This window comes from Salvia splendens, chromosome 8 (assembly GCF_004379255.2).
Source record: "Salvia splendens isolate huo1 chromosome 8, SspV2, whole genome shotgun sequence".
Lineage (NCBI taxonomy): Eukaryota > Viridiplantae > Streptophyta > Magnoliopsida > Lamiales > Lamiaceae > Salvia > Salvia splendens.
Genome location: NC_056039.1, coordinates 25246848 through 25268532, shown reverse-complemented (window position 1 = coordinate 25268532; position 21685 = coordinate 25246848). Strand labels below are relative to the sequence as shown.

General features: G+C 37.1%; 3 protein-coding genes and 1 long non-coding RNA gene across 4 annotated transcripts; 2 read left to right on the top strand and 2 right to left on the bottom strand.

The window, feature by feature from the left end:
• Positions 1–2182: 2182 nt before the first annotated feature.
• LOC121744405 lies at positions 2183–3953 on the top strand. Its single transcript, XR_006038594.1, has 3 exons — positions 2183–2550; positions 2697–2749; positions 3622–3953. It is a non-coding gene; the product is annotated as an uncharacterized LOC121744405 (long non-coding RNA).
• Positions 3954–7885: 3932 nt separating this feature from the next.
• On the top strand, positions 7886–9899 carry LOC121743068 (40S ribosomal protein S18-like). Its single transcript, XM_042136250.1, has 4 exons — positions 7886–8023; positions 8110–8270; positions 9292–9480; positions 9566–9899. The coding sequence occupies exons 1-4, from the start codon at positions 8021–8023 to the stop codon at positions 9669–9671; spliced, it is 459 nt and encodes a 152-aa protein (XP_041992184.1). The 5' UTR covers positions 7886–8020; the 3' UTR covers positions 9672–9899.
• Positions 9900–15103: 5204 nt separating this feature from the next.
• Positions 15104–15967, bottom strand: LOC121745969. The gene has a single exon (XM_042139917.1). The coding sequence runs from the start codon at positions 15965–15967 to the stop codon at positions 15104–15106; it is 864 nt and encodes a 287-aa protein (XP_041995851.1).
• A 4153-nt stretch (positions 15968–20120) lies between these two features.
• Positions 20121–20618, bottom strand: LOC121745968 (late embryogenesis abundant protein D-34-like). The gene is made up of 2 exons (XM_042139916.1): positions 20349–20618; positions 20121–20276 (listed from the first exon to the last, which is right to left on the bottom strand). Exons 1-2 carry the CDS (start codon positions 20616–20618, stop codon positions 20121–20123), a joined length of 426 nt encoding a protein of 141 aa, XP_041995850.1.
• Positions 20619–21685: the final 1067 nt, after the last annotated feature.

Here is a 21685-nt window from a genome sequence, read left to right as displayed (position 1 = left end):
TGTTTGTTATTGATTACGAGCTGACATTGTTTCAGTATACACGGTTTATCTAGACTACGTGGTGCGAGTTAATTCAGTTGAGCTGCTAGCGAATATTGATTTTCTTGTTCATACACAAATTTGATATTATCACGGGTATAAATTGGTTGTCACTTCATCGAACTAAGGCAGCTTGTCATGTTAAAGAAATGGTAATATAATCATCGAGACGAGATCGAATGATATTTAATGGTATCGACCAATTGCAACTTGTCTTATATTAGCTACATCGACTTTTCAATTTATTCGAAGTGGAAATCTCTCTGGGTTATCACCTGATCAAGAGACAAACTCCACTATTGAGTTACTACCAGGTACTGTATCTATTTCTACTCATCCTTATCAAATGTCTTGATTAGAGTTTCAAGAGTTAAAAAAAATAGTTACAAGAGTTGTCAGACAAGAGATATGTATGACTCAATGTTTTACTAGCACCAATATTATTTTTGAAGAAGAAAGACGACACACTGCGGCATTATATACACTATTGGAAGTCGAATCAAGTGACTGTGAAGAATAAATATCTATTGCCGAGAATAGAAGACTTATTTGATCAATTTCAAGGTATGCAACTGTTTTCGAGTACTGATTTTCGATCAAGATACCATCAGTTAAAGATAGCTAAAGAGAATCTTGAGAGACACCATTTTAAACTCAGTACGACTATTATGAGTTTTGGTTATGTCTTTCAAATTAACTATTGCACCTACAATTATTTATGGCATTGATGAACGAAGTCTCTCAACCATTCCTATATCACTTAGTGATTATTTTTATTGACTTACTAGTATATTTCACGAAGTACAGATGAGCATGTTAATCACTTGCAGTAAGCATTACAAGTTTGAGAGATAAACATCTTATTGCAAGGTTAGGATTCTCGATTATGGTTGAATTGGTGAAGATGTTATTACGGAAGAGTTCTCCTCTTATATGGAGTGAAGCATGTCAAAACAGTTTTGATGAGTTGAAGCATTGATTGACTATGTCGTCTATATTGGTTATTTCCACAGGTATATGATATTATGTTATTTACAGTAATGCACTGCAACATGGATTTGGTTTTTCTTCTATTAAAAAAATGGAAAGTTTATTGCTTATGCATCAAGGATAATCACGAGTACATGAAGCTTCTTATTCTATTTCTGATCTGGATTTAGCAGTGTTGTGTTCCTTCGAAGATTTGGCATCCTTATCTGCATGGAGAGACTTTTTGAATTTCGGCCGATCATAACAGATTGAAATATTTGATGAGTTAGAAGGAGTTGAATATGAGACATTGTATAGTAGAAAATGTAGAAGTGCAATATATAGAGATTCTAGAAATGTCAGAGATTATTCGAGAAACTGTCCAAGATTGACATTATTAAAAGCAGATTGAAAGCGACATGGGATAGACCGAAGAGTTATAAAAGTAAGTTGAGTCCTCGTTATATTGGGCCATATGATATTGTCGAAAGAGTTGGACCGTTAGCGTACAGGTTAGCATTACCTTCAGAGTTAGAACAAATTCATAATGTTTTCCACGTCAGTATGCCTCGACGTTATCGATCTGGTCTATCACATGTTCTGAGAGATCCTGATATACAGATTTCTGAGAATCTGAGTAACATAGAGGAACCAGTTAATATTGTAGACCGACAAGTTAAACAATTACGAAGAAAAGAGATCCCAATGGTTAAAGTTAGTTGGCGGAATCACAGAGTCGAAGAGGCTACTTGGGAAACTGAAGAAAAAATGAGAAAGAACTATCCACATCTGTTTACGGGTTAGTGATTTTATTGGATGCATTAGCTCAGGGGGAAAGCGAATTTTGCGGACAAAATTCTTTAAGAGGGGAAGAATTGTGACATCCCTAACCCGAAACGTACATCATTTTGCATCATTGCATATTTTATTCCGTATTTCAAAATAAATAATGAATATATTATGTATAATATAAATTTGTTTAGTATATTAAATCATTGAATTAAAGTAGTTGTGTGTGCATGGGATTTAAAGTAGTAGTAGTAGTAGTATATATATATATATATATATATATATATATATATATATATATATATATATATATATATATATATATATATATATATATATAGGGGGGCCTTATTCTCCTTTTCCACTCTTACATCCTTTTTCCTTCTTAATAATAACCATTAGATCTAGGGAATCGACGGATTGGATTGTGTGCCTAAATTTTCATCCGCGTTGCATTATAGAAGTTGGCGTAATGCAGTATAGGGGTAATTTGGCCATTTGACAGAAGCTGAACCGCCAAATCTTGGAAACTGCTAATTTTACGGGATTTCGAACGCAACAATTCTCCTTCTTCCATCAGTCATTAATCCCACAACCCTTACATCTACTCCCACTCTCTCCACTACGAAAACCCTATATTTCAACATCCCCAGCGCCGCTTTTGGAGATTTTTGATTTTCTCGACCAAATTTTCCGAGGGAATTAGCTTTCAACGCTGAAATCGACTCGGAAACCCCGACTAATTTCCAATAGGTATGTTTCAAGAGTGATTTACGTGTCTTTTTTTTGTGATTTTGCAGACCAAAGCGGTGGTTTCGTGATTTCGCAGACCCGTTTTTGGGTTCGGTTATATAATGATGAATTCCAATACCATGATACGTGTTTGTTGGTTTTGCCAGATCGAAAATGCCGAAGAGGGGTCGTCCGCTATCGCAAGTAACAGAGGCTGCAGGTATAATTTTACATCGTCCTGCTTCAAATCAATATTTGTTTTTTCATATTGTGAGTGATGGTTTTAGCAATTCTGTTAAATCCCCAGTATACATGTTGTGTGGTGTGATGACTAAATACTTCACACGGTTCATAATTTCAGATATATTCAATGATTTGTGGAACTATAAGCATGGGTTTTTGGAGTTATTATGTGCATTATTTGTGGTATATTAGTTACAAATTGAAAAATACTTTTTTTATATGGAGTTTAATTCATATGAACTAAGCATTATGTAACATATGTTATGCATTATGTTTATCAAAACGTGCATTACAGATTAATTGTCGAACTGAAATTGTGTGTTTTGTATTACAATTTGTTGGTAACACAAGTACATTTGCATTTTGGATGAAATGCGTGATAAGGTCATTTGAATTTCCGAACATAATGTATGAATTGTGTTTCATAAAATATGCAGTACAGAGGTTCTGTGAAAAAATGTGTAGTCCGATGAAATAATAACGCATTATCAGGAGTATGTAATGAATTATCAGTAATATTTTGTCAATTATCAGTAGTATTTTATGCATTTTAAGTAATATTTAGTGCATCATCAGTATTATCTAATGCATTATCATTATTATTGATTGCATTGTCAGTGGTATCTACTGGCATTACCAGTAATATTGAGTGCATTATCAGTGATTATTAGTGCATTATCAGGGATGTTTAATGCATTATGCGAATGTGTTACGCAATCATTCATGTGATCTGATTAAGTATGCCGGTTGCATTAATATGAACACATTATGACGAACACATCATTACACATATCGTACTCTACTGTATGGAAAAGGTTTGAATTTGATTCTTTGTTTGTGCAATTTCAGAAAAAACGAGTAAGATCAGAACTCGATGATGCAGTCGATGATTTGATTCCGGTAAAGGGAAGCAAAAGTCTTGAAATGTTTCGAATCAAATTTGCAAGGGTGCTACTGACTTCTCCCTACAATGTCCGCGGTGCCGCAAACCAAAAAAAGGCAACCAAGTTCTGGAGAGATAAACCTAAAATTTTCAATTTCGAAAAGTGGGTAGAAAATTATGGGTTGTAGGGCGTGATTATTTCTAGTATTTGTTGGAAGAATTTGCACTTTATTTCCTTTTTGCAAGCTTGAATACACTGAACAATGTTTTTTAAAATAGCATTTTTTGATTTCTATCATGTGAAACTCTGGCGACCATTAATGGATGTATTATGTTATTTGCTTGTTTGTGTTATGTTTTTTTGGTCTGTTTAGGTGGACGATGTACTCTCATAATGACCAACATATACCAAATAATGCACCAAACCTTATGCGTAATGCAAAGGCATAACCAAATAATGCTTGTGTATATTGTACACCTAATATACTGAGCCGTATATAGTACGCCTCAATTTTGTGTGCATCATATCTGCATATAATGTAAGTATTCGTAATACGTAATGCATTATTAAACGTTGTTTGTGAATTTTAACCAAATAATGCACCAATGCGTAGGAATAATGCAATGGCACCTCCACATAATGCATTTGTATATTTTACATTACATTTATTAAGCAACATATAAGGTACGCCTCAGTTTTATGTGCGTCATATCTACATATAATGTAAGTATTCGTACTACGTAATGCATTGTTAAACGTTGTTTGTGAATTTTAACCAAATAATGCACCACCCCTAATGTGTAATGCAATGGTAACCTCCCTATATGTATACAATGTTTTGAACCATTCGACGTCCTCTAGCTGATGATGTACGATCAATCTATTCCACTCCTCCTCGAATTCGTCCGGCTCTAATAGGTCCGACCAAACACAAGCGTTAAACTCCTTTTTGAAATTGTCGTCCCGCAATAATCTGTTTGGTACCTTGACTGCCAATTTATGCATAATATGCCACATACACCAACGGTGACGTGTGCCGACTAGGACCTCTTCAATCGCTGATCGCATACCCAAATCTTGATCGGTCACAATCATCCTGGGTGCTACACCCATACAATCTACAAAATGTCTGAACAGCCAAGCAAAAGCCCCTGTTTTCTCGCTGCAAACCAGCCCCGCTGCAAATGTCACAGGACTACCATGATTATCCTTTCCAGTGAAAGGAGTGAAGATCATACAATACCTGCATACATGACAATTACCTGCAGTCAGAATCTAAAATATATCATAATGCAACATATTGTAATTCGTAATGCACTTACATCAATTAATAATGCATACTATATATATTTCTTCAGTAGCGTAAACATATCATAATGCAACTTGCGGCAATGCGTAAAGCAGTAACATCCAGTAATAATGCACATAAAATCATACCTGTTTTAATTCGTACAACATACACATTCCAAATAATATATTATGCATTATACAAACAATATAGTGCATTACGGTTAATCAGTTGATGCATTATTGTTAAAAACTTTATCCATTAAACTATGTACGTTATAGACCTACGTAATTTATTACTGGGTCAGACACAAAGCTTTGTTAAATGTTATTATTAATGTTTACATACTATACCCTAGCCCCTAGGATTATTAAACCCTTACGGGGAAAAAAGCAACGTGCGCCACACATCGCAAACCAGAAAAAACCGTTTTACCCCGAAAACATAGCAGTTCAAAGAATTATGCATTACATATGATCATAAGTTCATTATGCTTCATCTAGATGTGCATTATATGTCTCGTTTCAACCTAATACCTTCGACATGCCGAGAGCGAATCCATGAAGGAAGGTTTCAGAGCAAGCGCTCATGTTATACCATGGCAACACAATACACTTAATTATTGCTGGTTAAAAATCAGATAATCAAACTGCTACAAATTGAGACAGAAACATCCGCAATAAAAACAGAATCGTGAAGCTTCGAGATTTACCTTCTTCCATTGATTAGAAACGAAAGCTGTAGATCCAACGCCAATTAGACAACCTTACACTCCCGAGGATTAATTGAGCAAAGATTTGAGAATTGTGATAATTGAAACCTTGGAAAAAAATAGAGATTCGAAATCATATACACCGCAACATTACCTTCCTTCATCGACGTGTTTTTTGGAAAAAAACTGCCGTATATTCCCATGAGAGAATCATGGGATTTCCATAACTATCAAATAATCATGTACCAAATCTACCCTTAATCGTTTATTAAGGTATTATAATTTAATGGAATCAGTGATTAATTTCAGCCATCCGATTTATAAAATTAAAGGTTGAGATTAAGAAGGAAAAAGAAGAATATATGAGAAAAGGATATGAATACATCCCTATATATATATATATATATATATATATATATATATATATATATATAAATAAGTATGTGTCCAATAGCAATGTGTGTATATGGCTACGTATAGCCATGCACAACTAATTATAGTTATAAATTAGTATGTGTAATAATGTGTGTGTGTTTAATAGTATGTGTAATATTATGGGAGTGAGACACGTAGGTGTTGTGTATGAGACACAACACATATATAGAGATGATAAAAACTTCACAAGTGTAATGCTAAGAAATACGTGTCGTGTATACACATCAATATTTTTGCTTAGTCTGAGGTCGGTTTAATTTTAAAAATTTCCACCGATCCTATAAATATATATATGCCTATTTCGGTGAAGGAAAAAAAAGAGAGGAAGGGAATTATCGAGGGTTAGTTGTAAAAAAAAAATCGAAATAAAGAATCAGTAGAAAAAGAAAAGAGTGGCAATATAAAAAAAACAGTTGAAGAAAAAGAAAATTATTCAAGGGATGGAGGGCCGTGGATTGGAAGTCAGAGCTTTCTGAATAAGATAACAGTAAAGTTTTGACTGACATGGGTCATAGGAACTCCACGTGTTATCAGGTTCGGCGGCTGACGCATATTGGCAACCTTCTCCTCCTCATCATTTTGCATGTAGATAAATGTATAGTATATAGAGTGGTGAGAGGGTTCTACTACTTTACAAGATATTTTGAAATATGTATCGAATAAGTGTTGGTTTGAACTTATATAATATGGGTGTTCTATGAATTAGACACTGTATTGATTGCTTTTATGATAAGGGATTTATTTATTATAAGAGTATACGTCAGAGGGGTTGAGGTGTGACATTTCATGCCCTTCACCCCCAGACAGCGTGTTCTGCGGTCGCTCATGGTTCTATGGCATCCCCCTGATGCACCTTGGGTGAAGCTGAACACAGACGGTGCCTTCTCTACATCGACACTGGAGGCGGGGGAGTGAGGATTGGTTCGTGATTCTGATGGAGGCCTTCTGCGGGCCTTCTGTGCTCCGGTTGCTGCATCATTGAGCTTTGAAGCGGAGCTATTGGCTCTGATTCGGGGTTTGGAGATGGCTATGGAGCTCTCTACTCACATTTGGATAGAGCTGGACTCAGCGGCTCTGGTTAGGTTGTTATCATCTGGACATCTTGACTCCGTAGATTTAGACATCATATGGCTTTGATCCGGAGCATGACATCTCAGCGGCACGTTCGCTTCTCACACGGAACCTGGCTGCCGACTTTCTGGCAGGTGGGGGGGGGTCCAGATCCCTGCACTTACATACTTTGACCCTATCTCTGCGCCTCGGTACTTGAAGGCGCTTGTTAGGATTAACCAGCTGGGATATCCTAACTTCCGTTTCCGACCTAGAGATGTGGATTGAGCGTGAGCTCACGAGCATTTCTTTGCGTCTTGATATGATGGAGGATCCCGGCTTGTGGGACCCCTGATTTACATTTTCATGTTCTTATTTTCGATCTTAGTCACTTTTGGGCTACATTATATTTTGATCTTATTTACGGGTTGAGGGTCTGCCTAAACCCTCCGCCTCATAAAGGGCGTTTTTTATTGAAAAAAAAAACACCTATTTACTACATTTTTTCACCAATGCTTTGAAATAATACCCTAAAACAAGTAACAATTTCCTTCTTTATTTTGATACCAGAACATAATCGTGTTTTTAACTTGACATTATGTGGAATGTAACGAATTGATATTGCTATAAATTTTTCCAACATACGGCTTTTATACAAGTAATAGCTTATTTAATTATTTTTTCAAAAAATTAGTCGACCAACGAAATTTCATAATCGATTATTGATACTTTTCTCAAATTTCGGCCCAATTTATTACGAGCCCAAACTTATGGGCTTAGGGTTCGTATAAATCAGGGTATGCAATATTGCATCTTATCTGGGTTTTGTAAATTTCTTCATCAGTGTTTCGACGGCTCAGGGAACCCTAGTCCAGAGCAATGGTTCGTCTCTTTAAAATTATTACCTTGTGATTTCTGCGATATGTTCATCTCTGGTTATTGATTAATTTGTATGTTCAATTTTGCAGTCGCTTGTTGCAAACGAGGATTTCCAGCACATTCTGCGTGTGCAGAACACAAATGTCGATGGCAAGCAGAAGATCATGTTCGCCATGACCTCGATTAAGGGTATCGGTCGCCGTTTCTCCAACATTGTTTGTAAGAAAGCTGATATCGACATGAACAAGAGGTTTCACTCTCTCTCACACTCCAATTCAATTTTTCGATTTTGCTTCTCATTCACTAGATTTGCAGTGTGCCACGGGTTATTGTTCGCTTTATTTGTACTCCTAATTTCGTAGGTTGCTTGCTAGGTTTGATCTAATTTGATTAAAAAAATCTGTTACTCCCTCCGTTTCCTAAAAATAAATCTTTGGAAATGGCACGGAAATTGGTTAAGTTAGAGAGACAGATGAGAAAAAATGAATAAAGGATAAAGTAAAAAAGAGAGAGAAAAAAAGTAGTGTAATTAGTGTCAGTGCATTGTTGGGTCATTTTCTAAAATGGAGAGTTTCTGATTTTAGGAAACAATTTGAATCTCTATTTATATGAAATGGAGGAAAATATGGAGTAGCTTTTATCGTGTCTTCTTATATAAGATAGAAATAGTCTCTCTAGGGTCCTTTTGGTTTGAAAGATTATTTGAACATGCATAATGAGTCATAACCACCTGTCAAATTTAAATGGATAATCATACTGATAATGAGCCATATCTAACGGTACCTTAGATGTTGGTTTACTAGGTAAACTCTGCACTTCGGACTGAATTTCACGCATTTTTTAGATTCCTTATCATGTCTTTGGTCACTGTTTTATTTCCTGTGTTTTATTCATCCAAATATGAAGTACAACTCTGCTGTCTAGCTTTGGAAATCCTTTGCCTTCAATCGAAAGCCCACTCACCTAACCTGCACTGGACAGATTTTTCTTTGCTCTTCTTAACATAACAAACTTTCATTTTGAGCACAAAATTTGTATTTTAAAACAGTCAGGTTCTTTGATTCAGTGCTTATACAGTAAGAATTTTTGAAATAATTGTATTTTTATCTAAAGGATAATGAATTATGATTTATATCTAAGTCATCCGGTGTTAGATTCATGTTGCATCTTGTTGAATTTAATTACTTTTTACTTTTATGGATATGAATTCTTGCTAGGTGTGAGTGCTTTGTAGGAAAATGTGTAAGAGTTGTTTGTTATGGCTTGTACAGGGCTGGTGAGCTGACCGCTGCTGAGTTAGATAGCTTGATGGTGATCGTGGCAAATCCCCGCCAATTCAAGATCCCAGACTGGTTTCTGAATAGGAAGAAGGATTACAAGGACGGGAAGTTCTCCCAAGTGACGTCCAATGCCTTGGACATGAAGCTCAGGGATGACCTTGAACGCTTGAAGAAGATCAGGTCAGATTCTTTAAACATTCCCGTGTTTTTGTATTAACAAGTTGTTCTTCACCTTATGTTTGTATCTTGTATTTGATACCTGCAGGAACCACCGTGGTCTGCGTCACTATTGGGGCCTTCGTGTGCGTGGTCAGCACACCAAGACTACTGGTCGCAGGGGAAAGACTGTCGGTGTCTCAAAGAAGCGATGAGAATCTTGTTTCTCTGTCTTATGGATATCTAGGCTTTCAATCACTTATATATGTCTTGAGTTTTTTTATTGTTGAAGATTTGAATTTTGGATTCTGCTTCAGTTTTGTTCCAGATTCTGTCTTAATCAATTGTGCGAGCTTTTGATTTTTCAATTTTGTAATAACTGGTCTTGTATAACTATTACCGCCGAAAAGAATATGAAATTTTAAGTGTGTGTTTACTTTGCTTGAGATGGTTTTATTAGAAATGAAAGCTTGAGATGGTTTATTGGAAATTAAAGCTGATAATAGTTGTGGCTTTTGGGCCCACATAATTAAACCTTTCCAGAGGTGTTCGGTTTCCATGTATTAGTTCAAGTTTTGAAGTGGGATATACTCCTTCCGTCCGCGAATAGAAGTCCCGTTTTTCTGTTTTTGTCCGTCCGGCAATAGGAGTCCCGGTTCTACTTACCATATTTGGACAATTTAATTATCCCCACCCTTCTCAACAAATTACACTATATGCCATTAATTAAAACACCCACCCAAAATCTAATTTTTTCCCTCACTCTCTCTCACTCTCACTCTCATTCAACCTCATTTTATCTCTCGCTCGCTCGGTCTCTCACCCTCTCTCTATTCCAAAACCCTAGATCTACTCGCCGCCTCCTCCTCCTCTTCACTCTAGCCTAAATGGACTATGTACCCTCTGAAACCCTATCCCCCATCAATGGGTTCGATTCGTTCGATTCGATGTCCACTGTGGTTGATGAAACTCCGATGGTGGAATCGAAGGTCGATTCGACCGATTCTAAGCCATCTATGTCCGTTGAAACCCCAGATCTGGAATGTAAGCTCGATTCGGAGCTAGTCGTCACTGATACGCCGGAGACCATGCTCGATTCGGAGCTACACGTCCCTGATACGCCCGATGCTTGGCTCGATTCGGAGCTCATCGTCCCTGATACGCCGGGTTATGGTGTTGATGACTCCACCGTGGTGCCTGAAACACCGCGGGTAAAGAGGCGACGATGCCTGTTGAGGAAGAGGAGTGGTTCAAGGAGATTCTCTTGCCTGGCATGAAAGACCTCCTCTAATGTTGTGAGTTTTTAAGAATCACCCCCTATCTAGGGTTTGGAGATTCTCGTTTGGTCTGATTTTGGGGGTTTCTGTAGGGTTATTTTGAGTTGTTGCTGTTTAAGCCACCCCCATTTTGGGTTAGGAGGTTTGATCTTGCCCTATGTGCTGAAATTAGGTTTGTTGGTGGAATTGAATGTTTGTTGGTGGAATTTGTGCATTGGGCTGTTCTTGGTTATTGTATTCTGTTTAAGCCACCCCCAGTTTGGGTTAGGAGGCTGAATCTACTGATATGTGATGGAATTTCGAAAATTAGTCTCTGCTGCTTTTATGATGATGTATGTGCTGGTTATTGTGAGTGAAAAGCCACCCCTTGGTTAGGTTTGGAGGCTTTACTTGCTGAACTATGATGAAATTATTCTGAGTTGCTAATATGATGGTGAATTGTGGCTATACTTGGTGGAATATGCTGTTTGTAGTCTCTGTGATGATGGGGTTTGTATGTGTTCAATATGGTTAAGTTAAAAGCCGCCACTTTAATAGGTTTGGAGGCTTTACTTGCTGCAATATGATGAAATTATTCTGAGTTGCTAATCTGATTGGAATTGTGGCTATACTTGGTGGAATATGCTGTTTGTAGTCTCTGTGATGATGGGGTTTGTATGTGTTCAATATGGTTAAGTTAAAAGCCACCCCTTTAATAGGTTTGGAGGCTTGTGTCCATACCCTATGATGAAATTTTTCTAAGGGTCTTGTATCATCATTCTATGTGCATTACATTAGGTTTGCACTATGTCTATACACCAAAAAAACAAAAACAGCAGACCCTAACCCAAAAATAATAGGGGCTGACCAACACACTAAAAAAATCAGACTACCATATTCCAAAAACATCACTGTAACGCCCGTACTTTTTAAGTACTAATTAAAATATGTCGTGAAGTAAGGACGTCTCTTTTAGTTAAATAATGGAGTTTTCTAGGAGACGTGTTTGAAGGACTCGTTGAAAGAATGACGATGAAGTTGCTATTTTTGGCAAGACGGATGAAATACGTGGAGATGGATATATATATTTTTTTTTGGAAGACGACGCGCGTAAATCGATTAATGGTTGAAGGAATTATATTTGGAACAACACCAAATATAAGTCGTGCCGTTAAGCGTTCTTTAATTTTTGTTTGTGAAGAACGAGATAACAAAATTTAATAAAGTCCCGTGAGTTTTAATTGTCGAAGGAAAATATGAAAACATAAAGTATGAATTTATTTGGGCTTTTCAAAATAAATTAGAGTCCAATTACCTACAAAATAGCTTGGATCCTAATTATGATAAATCCACCAAATAATAATAGTATTACTAACTTGGGCTTCCAAATTAAATTGAGCCCAAGACCTTTTAATTTATTTGGAGCCCAATATCTCTCCAAGAAAATGGGGTAAGCCCAAGAACTCTTCTTCTTTCTTCTTTTTCCTTCCCTCTCGGCCGGTTCCTTTGTTCATGTAGACCCTCCGCCTTTCAAACCTTCCATCTTCCTCATTAATCCTACAGGCCAAGGGTCACACAATTTAATTATATCAACCCCTTCACTCTTCACAATCTTTAGCCATTCCAATCAAAACAGAAGGAAGAGTTAAGGTGAAAGCATATGGCCTATTGTAAGAAGAGATTGGCGCTGATCGGGATGACGGCAACGACTTCTGCTCCGATCAGCTGCCACACGAACGGCAGACAGCAGCAGCACGGGCTGCACTGTAACAGCGACGAACAGTGGCTGACGCGGCGCTGGACAGAGGCGGCGATGGAGGACTGGACGGCGACGACTCCTACTCCGAACAGCAGCCTCGCAACCAACGGACAGCAGCAACAACGGGCAGCAAGGGCTGATCGTGACGGCGATGGACTCACGGATGGAACGTGGTGACAAAGAGCCACCGCAGCAGCGGCTGCTCGGCGATGACGGCCAACCGAGACAGCAACAGCGCCGCGAAGCAAAGGCAGCGGCGAGTTAGAATGAGAAGTGACGAGGTTGAAAGAGAGGCCGAGAACGGAGGGATAGAGTGGGAGAGTTGCTGTCAAAATTGAGAGATAATTAGATGGAGAGAAAGAGTTGCAGCAATGTAAGTCACGTGAGAAAGAGGAGATGATTTGGGGAAGATTCCAATTGATGAGGAAATTGGAAATTATGCAAGGAATTCATTGTGCCTTTGCAAACTGATGCGGCGCAGACTTTGGGAAATTCTTTTTTTTTTTTGGGAAGAATTTAAAATGGAGGAAGAGGCGAAATACCGATGGTGAAGAGGAAATGATGTTGGGCCACTTTTGTTTGGGCCTCAGAAGAAAATTAATTTGGTGGAGAATTAAGGTGGCCAAGAAGAAAATTAATTTGGGCCAGATTACAAATTAAAAGAGATAGGCTAAGGGAAACACTCATGATGACGAAGGCTTTTCACGCACGCTTTTCAAAGATGGAATGAAGCACAAGTTAAAGCTTTAAACGATCGAGGTGGGCTTTCGAACTAATACTTTCAAGAGCTTTAGTTTTAATATATTGATTCGAGCATCATTTTATGTGACGAAATGCCTGTGATTGCGATTATTACATGATTATGTGATTTATGTGCTTAAAGTGAAAGTGATTGTCAAGTGTTGCGCTGTGTAGCTTTTTAAGTGGTAGTGAAATGCTCGACTTGTTGATGTGATGTGAATTGATGCTCGACCTTAACAGAAAAGTGATTTATGTTTCAAATACGTTTTTGAGGAAAATAAAGTTTGTAAAAGGAATATCATGCCATGTTTTGTTTTGAGAAATGCCTATCTGTTTGTTTAGCAAGGGAGTTGTCCCTACTAGACCTATTGAAATCGAATTCGGGTCTGACTAGGGAGTGAGTCCCTACTCAGGCTAGTGTACACCAATGGGGATCGTGAGCCGTCTTTTGGGTCGGCCGGTCCAGTGATCGAGTTTGCGGCCACATTCTCGTTCACAGGATGTTGATGTTGATGAGATTGATGTTGATGAGATTGATGATGATGTTGATGATTGCTTAGTGGGGAGTGAGTCCCTACTATGCGTTTAATCGAATTCGGGTCCTAGCAAGGGTACGTCACTACTCGGACTAGTGTACACGATGAGGACCGTGAGTCATCGAATGGGTTGGCCGGTTTTCGTGCTCGTGGAAAGTGGCCCCTTACACGGCACCCTAAAGAACAGATATGGCAGTTTCTTAAATAAATCAAGAAGAAATGGTTGTGTTTTGAAATGATGAGGAAAAATGATTTGAGGATGAGTTGAAAGGTTGTGATTGAGATATTTTTAGTGTCTCGGGCCTTTTCAAGTTAAAACCCCGAGGTCACTCAATGGTGGCATGATATAACTGTTTTGGCATTTGTCCACTGAGTGCATCAAGTACTCAGCCCTGCATATGTTTTCCCTATGTGCAGGTTGAGCGTGGACGGGGGACGGAGGATGTTGAGCATTGGACAGAGACAGTATTCAATAAATGATCCGGTTGCTATTGTGTCTTCATACATAATAGTAGCTAACTCTCAAAATGCTTCCGCTACGTCAAGTTTTAAGAATTTCTTTTAATTCCTTTGAATTGTCAAACTATGTCATTCACGTTATGTACCTTCGGGATTTGAAACCTTGGTGATAAATGAAATTTCGTATTTTGATCGATATGTCGTACTCCTCTTGATCGTTTCCCCTTCTTCCCCGCTTCTTAATTCCCCCATTAGTCGCGATCCACCGTGCTTTCTATCCTTAGGAAGTGCGGTCGTGACAATCACTTTGGCTTACTTAGATGCCAAATGCACTTGACAGGTGGCCTATATCATACACTGACCCATAATTGTTCTCTGGCATTTGTAGCCATTGTAGCACCTCTCTCACAACATCCTCCTCCACCTCAAGCTGATTGGGCAGTCCCACTGTTCTTTGTAGCCTATCTTTGTTGATGTGTGAAACTTTGTAGCCATTTCCACCCCTACACCTGAGGATTTCAGTGAGACAAGCCTGCAAACTTAGGAATACTCTGTTGAGTGTTTGTGGTGAAAGCTCTGCAAAAGAGCTACACACATTCCCCACAAGTTCATCCACAGTCTTGCATGGTTTCTCATACTGCAGTGACTGAATTGCTCTAAAAAAACCCAAGTCTAAGATGTTAGTGTTAGGGGAATTAGTTGGTTGACAAATCAGTTGGATTCTAAATCCATCTGAATTGGCAACAGCTTGAAACTCTGGATCCATGGCTGTTATGTGTGGGGTTGCATTATCTTGCTGAATGTAGATGTCTTTACTTGCCCAAACAGGCCACCTGGCCTTTATTGCAGGTATAATCTGTCATGGAGAACATTATGGTTAGCTAAATGATGATCTTTCATGAGTTGTTAAGATCTGATAGCATGAAAAAGTTGGATATACCTTGTTGATCAGGCAGTCCCTCATCACTTCCTTTGTTACTGAATGGACTGCCTTGGTTTTCATGGTCCCTTTGGGCCTGTTCTTTGATCTCCTCTATGCTGGCATTACTTACAGTGAAGGGAAATATTCCCACCTTACCATCATATGTTGGCTGCCCATCCATACCAAAATGTGGTCTACTGACAGCACACATAAACATAACTTTGGTTATGAATCTCTTTGATTTGCATGCCCTATATGGCTCATCCTCATCCGGCAAGAGGTAGTACCTGTCTGAGGCCTTGGTCATATAGAACCATTTTTCATCTATATGCACTACATTGTGCATGCTTTGATATGGAACTCTACCTTGAGTAATTTGTGGCTGAAGTTGACTAAGACTCCATCTAACCCTTGCTATCTTATTGACATTGGTGAGTGCAGGTTTGATTGCATTTGTATGTGGCCTTAGTTTACCATGCTTTACCCACTGACCTAATGTGCTCTTGCTAACATTTAATTTGACCGCCATTTTTCTCAGTGAAGCTCTCTCAAGAGTAGATAAGTTTCTAACCTTTTCTTCATCAATTTTTAATTGATCAGCATGATGGTATCCTTTAATCTTTCCTTGCATAATTGCAGGTTCTCCCCTTTGCATCAGCTCCTTGGCTGCCTTCCATACCCTGTACACGGTTTTCCTACTAACTTCAAATGCATCTGCTGCTTCCATAACAGCCCCTCTTGCGAGCACTCCATCATGGCTGTGCTTGAGTAGAAACTGCACCATGTTGTTCTTGATGCTGCTATTCAAGTGTTTTGTTGGCCGCTGCCCAATATCCATCCATATGATGAATTTTTTCTGAGGGATTTACATCAACAAAACTGTTGGGAGCTTTTTTTGGGAGTTTTTCAGATTGAGGTGGTTAGAAGTGGAGTAAATGAGTGTAGGTGAGGTATTAATAGCAGCTTTGAAGTTGTACTTTTAGGAGTTCAAATTTCCCTCATTTTTTTTGTAGAGGGAAATTTGATTTTTAGCTTTCCCTCTTTGTACTTTGAATCAATAGCAGTGACTGAATTGTGTATGGTGAACATATTTCAAGCTAATTTGATGAATTATGATTTGAAGGGTTACTTACGTATGGCATAATAAATAATGATCTTTATGAAAATGTTTTCGGCATAAGTCCACTGAGTATTTTTATAGTACTCAGCCCTGCATGTGTTTTCCTTATGTGCGGGTTGAGCGGCGACGAGCGGTTGGCGGTGTTGAGCAAATTAAAATAATTGATAGTATTGTCTTGAAACTCCGAGTGTCGTCGTGTCTTCTTACACGACTTCACTCTTCTCTTGGATGCTTCCGCTGAAACCTGTTTTACTTATTTTTTTAGTTGATCTTGAAACTATTTTGATTTTCCGTTTAGAATCTAAAGGCATGATATGTTTTTGAGTACGTCGAACCCTTGTTATTTTGAATATCAATGATGATGATTGTTTTCTCTATTTGGTCTATCTGTGAAAACGTCACCCTGACCCTTTTCCTTTTGATTATTGTTCATTAATTACCTTAGTCAAACCCCTTTTATAAAACCCTAGTCCCTTTTCTTTGATTGCATTTAAGTCTTGTTAGGTCGCGATCGCCGCATTTAATAACCCTAAAGGGCGGTCGTGACAATTATTGTGGGACGGAGGGAGTATTATTTTATGAGCTTTTTATTTCATAATATATTTATTTATCTATTATATATTTTTTTTATTTTTTACTATATTTATCCTTACTAATGTCTTACCATTTCAAATCCAAGTTAGTACCCCCTTCGTTCTAAGGAAGATGGCTCATTCCTTGGGTGACACGAGAATGTATGAAGTTTTATTTTATATGTTAAGTAGAGATGAATAAAGTAGAGATAAAAATGTTTCTATTTTCAGTAATGAGTCATCTTGGATGAACAAACTAAAAAGGAAAGTGAGTCATATTTGGTGAGACGGATGGAGTACTTTTTTTCTCCCATCAATGTTTTTTGCATTGTTATTTTCACATACTTTGCATCATAAAAATTTACGGATCCAAATGAACCAAATTATATACTATAATATTTGGTTTCAAAATTATCAGAATCCTCAAAAATAGCAACACTCATCCAAAAATCCTGGCTCCTTAAATTTCCGAATTTTCCAGAAAATACAATTCAGATCCACATAAGAAACATGGAATCTTTGAAAATGTCAATGGAAACAATTTAAAGAAAATGCAAACTTGCAAGGAAACAAACATACGAAAGATGAGTGTAATGAGCAATCATGGTGTTGAGAAAGAAGCTGTTAGCATCTAGAGAGCATGCGACAATAAATTTCAAGATTTGATAGTTTTTAATAAAGATATGCGCAAACATCCCAAATGGAGCATTCATGATAATACACATGTTCTTCATGCTACAAGGTTGATGATCACAAAATGGCAACAACTAAAAAATGACAACGACTTCTGAATCTGAAGATTTTTCTATCCCTTTAAATCCAAAAACTCCCTTATCGGGAAATCCAACTACTTCATGGTCTATGGCTTGAGACAAGGCAAAAAGAAAAAGGAAAGTAAAGGCAACACAATCTGATTATGCTAATAACGTTTTTGCTGCAGAAATTCGCGCGTTAAGGTTAACCAAAGATAGCGAGATTGAGCTAGTGAAGACTCGAATGGAGTTAGAGCGTAAAAAAGATGCAAAAATGTTGATTAAGCTGTTGGAGAGAGATCACTTAATTCTTGTTGATGAATCTGAGACGAACACTAACGAAAATTGTATTTGGAAAACAAATTTAATATTTGCTTTGTAATTTTAGCTTATGCAACTTAGTTTGGAGTTAGTTTTGTTTGTCTTTAGTTATGTAATACTCTCTCCGTTCCTCTGTGGTAGAGATGTTTCTTTTCGGTATGAGATTTAAGAAATTGTGTTAAAAGTGAGTTAAGTGAAGGGAAAATAAAGTTGGAAAAGAATAAGGTAAAGAGATGAAGAGATAATAAAGTAAAAGAGAGTAATGTAAGAGAGAAGAAATATGTTGCTTTTTGCCATAAAAAATGGCTCAGCTATAGCGGGACAACTAAAAAAAGGAATACGACTCAATTATAAAAGGACGGAGTGAGTATTAACTTGCAACTTTCGCTTATGCGGCTTAGTTTGATGTGTTTTTATTAATGTAATATTAATTTTAATAATTAAGTCATGTAATATAAGTTTGTTGCAAAACACTTATCTCACAAAGTATTTGATTGCATTGGATTCCTATCACATGCAATACCACTAGAGTCGGCCGTCGACCATCATGATGGCTCCTATTCGACCCCACTTCACTACACTGTTTCTATGTTGCAACCTTGCAAGGAGAAGACGTTGGCCGTCTATTGCTACGAGAAGATGAACAATCTTGAGTTTTAACTCTCATCTTATGCTATGCTATGCTATGCTATGTAAAAGTTAAATAAATGAAAAAAAGTGAGGAAATATATCTACTCGGGGTTGGGATTTAGATTATTAAAAATAAAAAAAATTGGCTCTTGGGCCAATTGCCCATGTAAATTCTACTTCATTCGTCACAATAAGAGCATACTTTGTCATTTCGATCCATCACACAATAAAAGTTACCTTTCATTTTTACCATAAATGGTTAGTACATCTCACATTTCACTAACTCATTTCACTCACATTATATTATAAAATCAATATAAAAAAGTCGAGACTATATTCCACTAACTTTTTCAATCTACTATTCTTTATATTTCTTAAAATCTATGTCTATACTAAATATGACTCCTATTATAGAACGAAGGGAGTACATTTTATTAGTTTCCCTATTTGAAAATAGGACACTCTACTATTCCTAAACTCAATAGTAAAGTTAAAGTATATTGTATTCTTACTATTGGGTCGGCCGCTGTATCAATTAAAACAAATTTTCAAGTACTAAACTATTAAAATTATTTAACTTTATTGTTTTATCATATTTATCTATTAATAGTAGTATGTGTTTAATTTATTTGTATAATTTTATTACTGAACCTTTATTCTTTGGATTATTTAAATTGTTCTATATTATTGTCTTTGATTTTTGATATATTTAATTATAAATTGAATCGTGTGTTCCACGATTGATTACTAATAATAAATTTAAAAGTTAATTAACATAAATAGCTATATCATATATTTTAAAATTTTAAATTATAGTATGTATTTCATTAATGAATCTTGATTATGTAGACTTACACAGTAGTTGATCTTGAAATATAATTCTTGAATATTTCTTTCTTTTTAATGTTGGATTCTTGTAAACTTTTATAATTAATGGAAAGGTATTTTTTGAGATATGGATATCCTCTACCACGCACAATCATAGATAGTGCTACTTAAGTATATATTTTTATCACATTTTATTATCTACATATTTTATTTATTTATTTATTTATTGTATTCGATCTCGAATTAAGATTTCTGGATCCGTCAATGACTAACATGCATACGTCTTTATCATCTCATTCACATGCAAGTGTCGCTTCTTGGTATTTCTATTTTTGATACACTAGATAACATGTATGGGTATAGTTTTATAAATAGCTGATAAAATACTTTTCAAGGTATAACACAAAATTCTGAGTTTGCTCATTCTACTTGAGAATATATCTTTGAACGACAAATCTTTACTATCAGCTGACTCAAACTCGGATAATTCATATACCACCACCCTATGGGAAGAACAAATTTGTCACCAAGAACATCAAATTAATACACTCATCGAGAATGCGATCCTAAACAATCCTAGTATGATTGTAGGGGCTACAACTCCTACACAGTACACACAGAAGAAGGTATTTAGAGCGTTTAACTAACGACTACTTTACATATAAAAAACATGTTTGTCGTGTGTGTGAATTGACCTAGTGGTAAAGTAGCTTGATTTCACCGTGCTTTAAATTTCAATTCATTTTCAAATAACAAACTAACACTGCGTCACTTCTGATTAAGCATGGCCGCGGCCGCAACGTTAGCAGCTACACCACCCGGGTTCGTGGGTTGATCATCGTTGTTCCTCAGCTCCGCATACATCACCCTCTGCGCATCTTCCCTCGTCACCGCCTTATCGGCCACCAATTTCTCACTAGCATCCTACAAAATCAATCACACATAAATATAAACAACAAATCCATGACATTTTCAAATTTCAAAATAATTATTTACGGTCAAAACGTCGGCAAGCGTGGTCTTCTCATCATCCCTCGTGGCCTTCATGTTGTGTGCGGCCGCAGATTCGGCTTCTGCGCCGATGCCACCAGGCACAAGGTGGCCGAGCCCGGTCGCGCGATCCTCTGCCGCTTGTATCGCGGCAACGTCACTCTTGTCAATCACCTTGTTTCCCGCGGAGAGGGCTGTCGCTTCCAAAGCCTCGCCAATTGTGACCGCGTCGTCGTCGTCGTCATCACCCGCAGATTTAGTCCGATCGATTTCCATCTCCACCGCTCGTATTTATAAACTAGATCAAATCTGTAGTTTTATTTTCTATGTAAATAATCTTAATTTAAATTAGTGTGCATGCTTTGGTTTTATATTGTTTTCCTATAAAACCTCTCAATACACATATTCAAGCACATGTGGTTAAACGATGCATGATTTTCGATGTGTATAATTTTTAATACAATTCGTTGTCTATTATTAAAGATGACTCTAAGACTAAATTAGCAAATAAAGGTGGTGTTTGGTTTACTTGATAAAATAGTACCAAGAGACAATCTATAATAGAGTTGTGAGATTATTTTTATCATATGTGGTGTTCGGTTTTCAAGATAAAATAATACAAAAATATAATTTATGATTAAGTTGTTACATTATTTTAGTCATAGGGGATTAGCTATGACTAATTATATCATGATTATCTATCTAGGATTGAGTTGTGGGATTGAATATCTTGAACCAAACATATTACATATTTAATCCCGAGATACAATCTTGCAAACCGAACACCCCCATAGAGGGTTAGCTATGACTAATTATCCCATGATTATCCATCTAGGATTGAGTTGTGGTGTTGAATCTCATGAACCAAACACGCTACATATTTAATCTCGGGATACAATCTTGCAAACCGAACGCCCACAAAATATTTCAAATCTGCATAAATAATTGTGGAATAGATAATTATAGTGGCTTACTTTTTTTTCAAATAATTATATAGACTTACTTGTCATCCACTAACAACCTTCCGTTAAAAACTTAAAATTGATACCTGCCAAAATTGGCTTCCGCGATGGTATCCGACAATTGTTAAAGTTGCAAGACTTGGCGGGACCACCATTAATGGCCGGGCCGGATACGTTGAAAACGTCGCTTCACTTGATATGCTCCAACGACCTCTGGAGTTTTTTTGGCTAGCTGGAACATCGAAACGGATAATGTGCCTGCTTATTTATTAACGGATTTGTCGTCAATGGTGAATATCGACTATTATGGAGTCGACGAAATTGAACTTTCACAACAACACATGAAGGGCGAGAAATTGCCTACTGGGGATGGATGGATTG

What these genes read in the sequence shown, in the direction of transcription:
- LOC121743068 (XM_042136250.1), top strand. An exon ending in GATATCGACATGAACAAGAG is followed by an intron (nt 8,271 to 9,291) that starts GTTTCACTCTCT and finishes TGGCTTGTACAG; the next exon opens with GGCTGGTGAGCTGACCGCTG. An exon ending in GAACGCTTGAAGAAGATCAG is followed by an intron (nt 9,481 to 9,565) that starts GTCAGATTCTTT and finishes TGATACCTGCAG; the next exon opens with GAACCACCGTGGTCTGCGTC.
- LOC121745969 (XM_042139917.1), bottom strand. Translation starts at nt 15,967, where the DNA reads ATGGATATTGGGCAGCGGCCAACAAAACACTTGAATAGCAGCATCAAG.
- LOC121745968 (XM_042139916.1), bottom strand. Translation starts at nt 20,618, where the DNA reads ATGGAAATCGATCGGACTAAATCTGCGGGTGATGACGACGACGACGAC. An exon ending in CGCTTGCCGACGTTTTGACC is followed by an intron (nt 20,277 to 20,348) that starts GTAAATAATTAT and finishes TTGATTTTGTAG; the next exon opens with GATGCTAGTGAGAAATTGGT.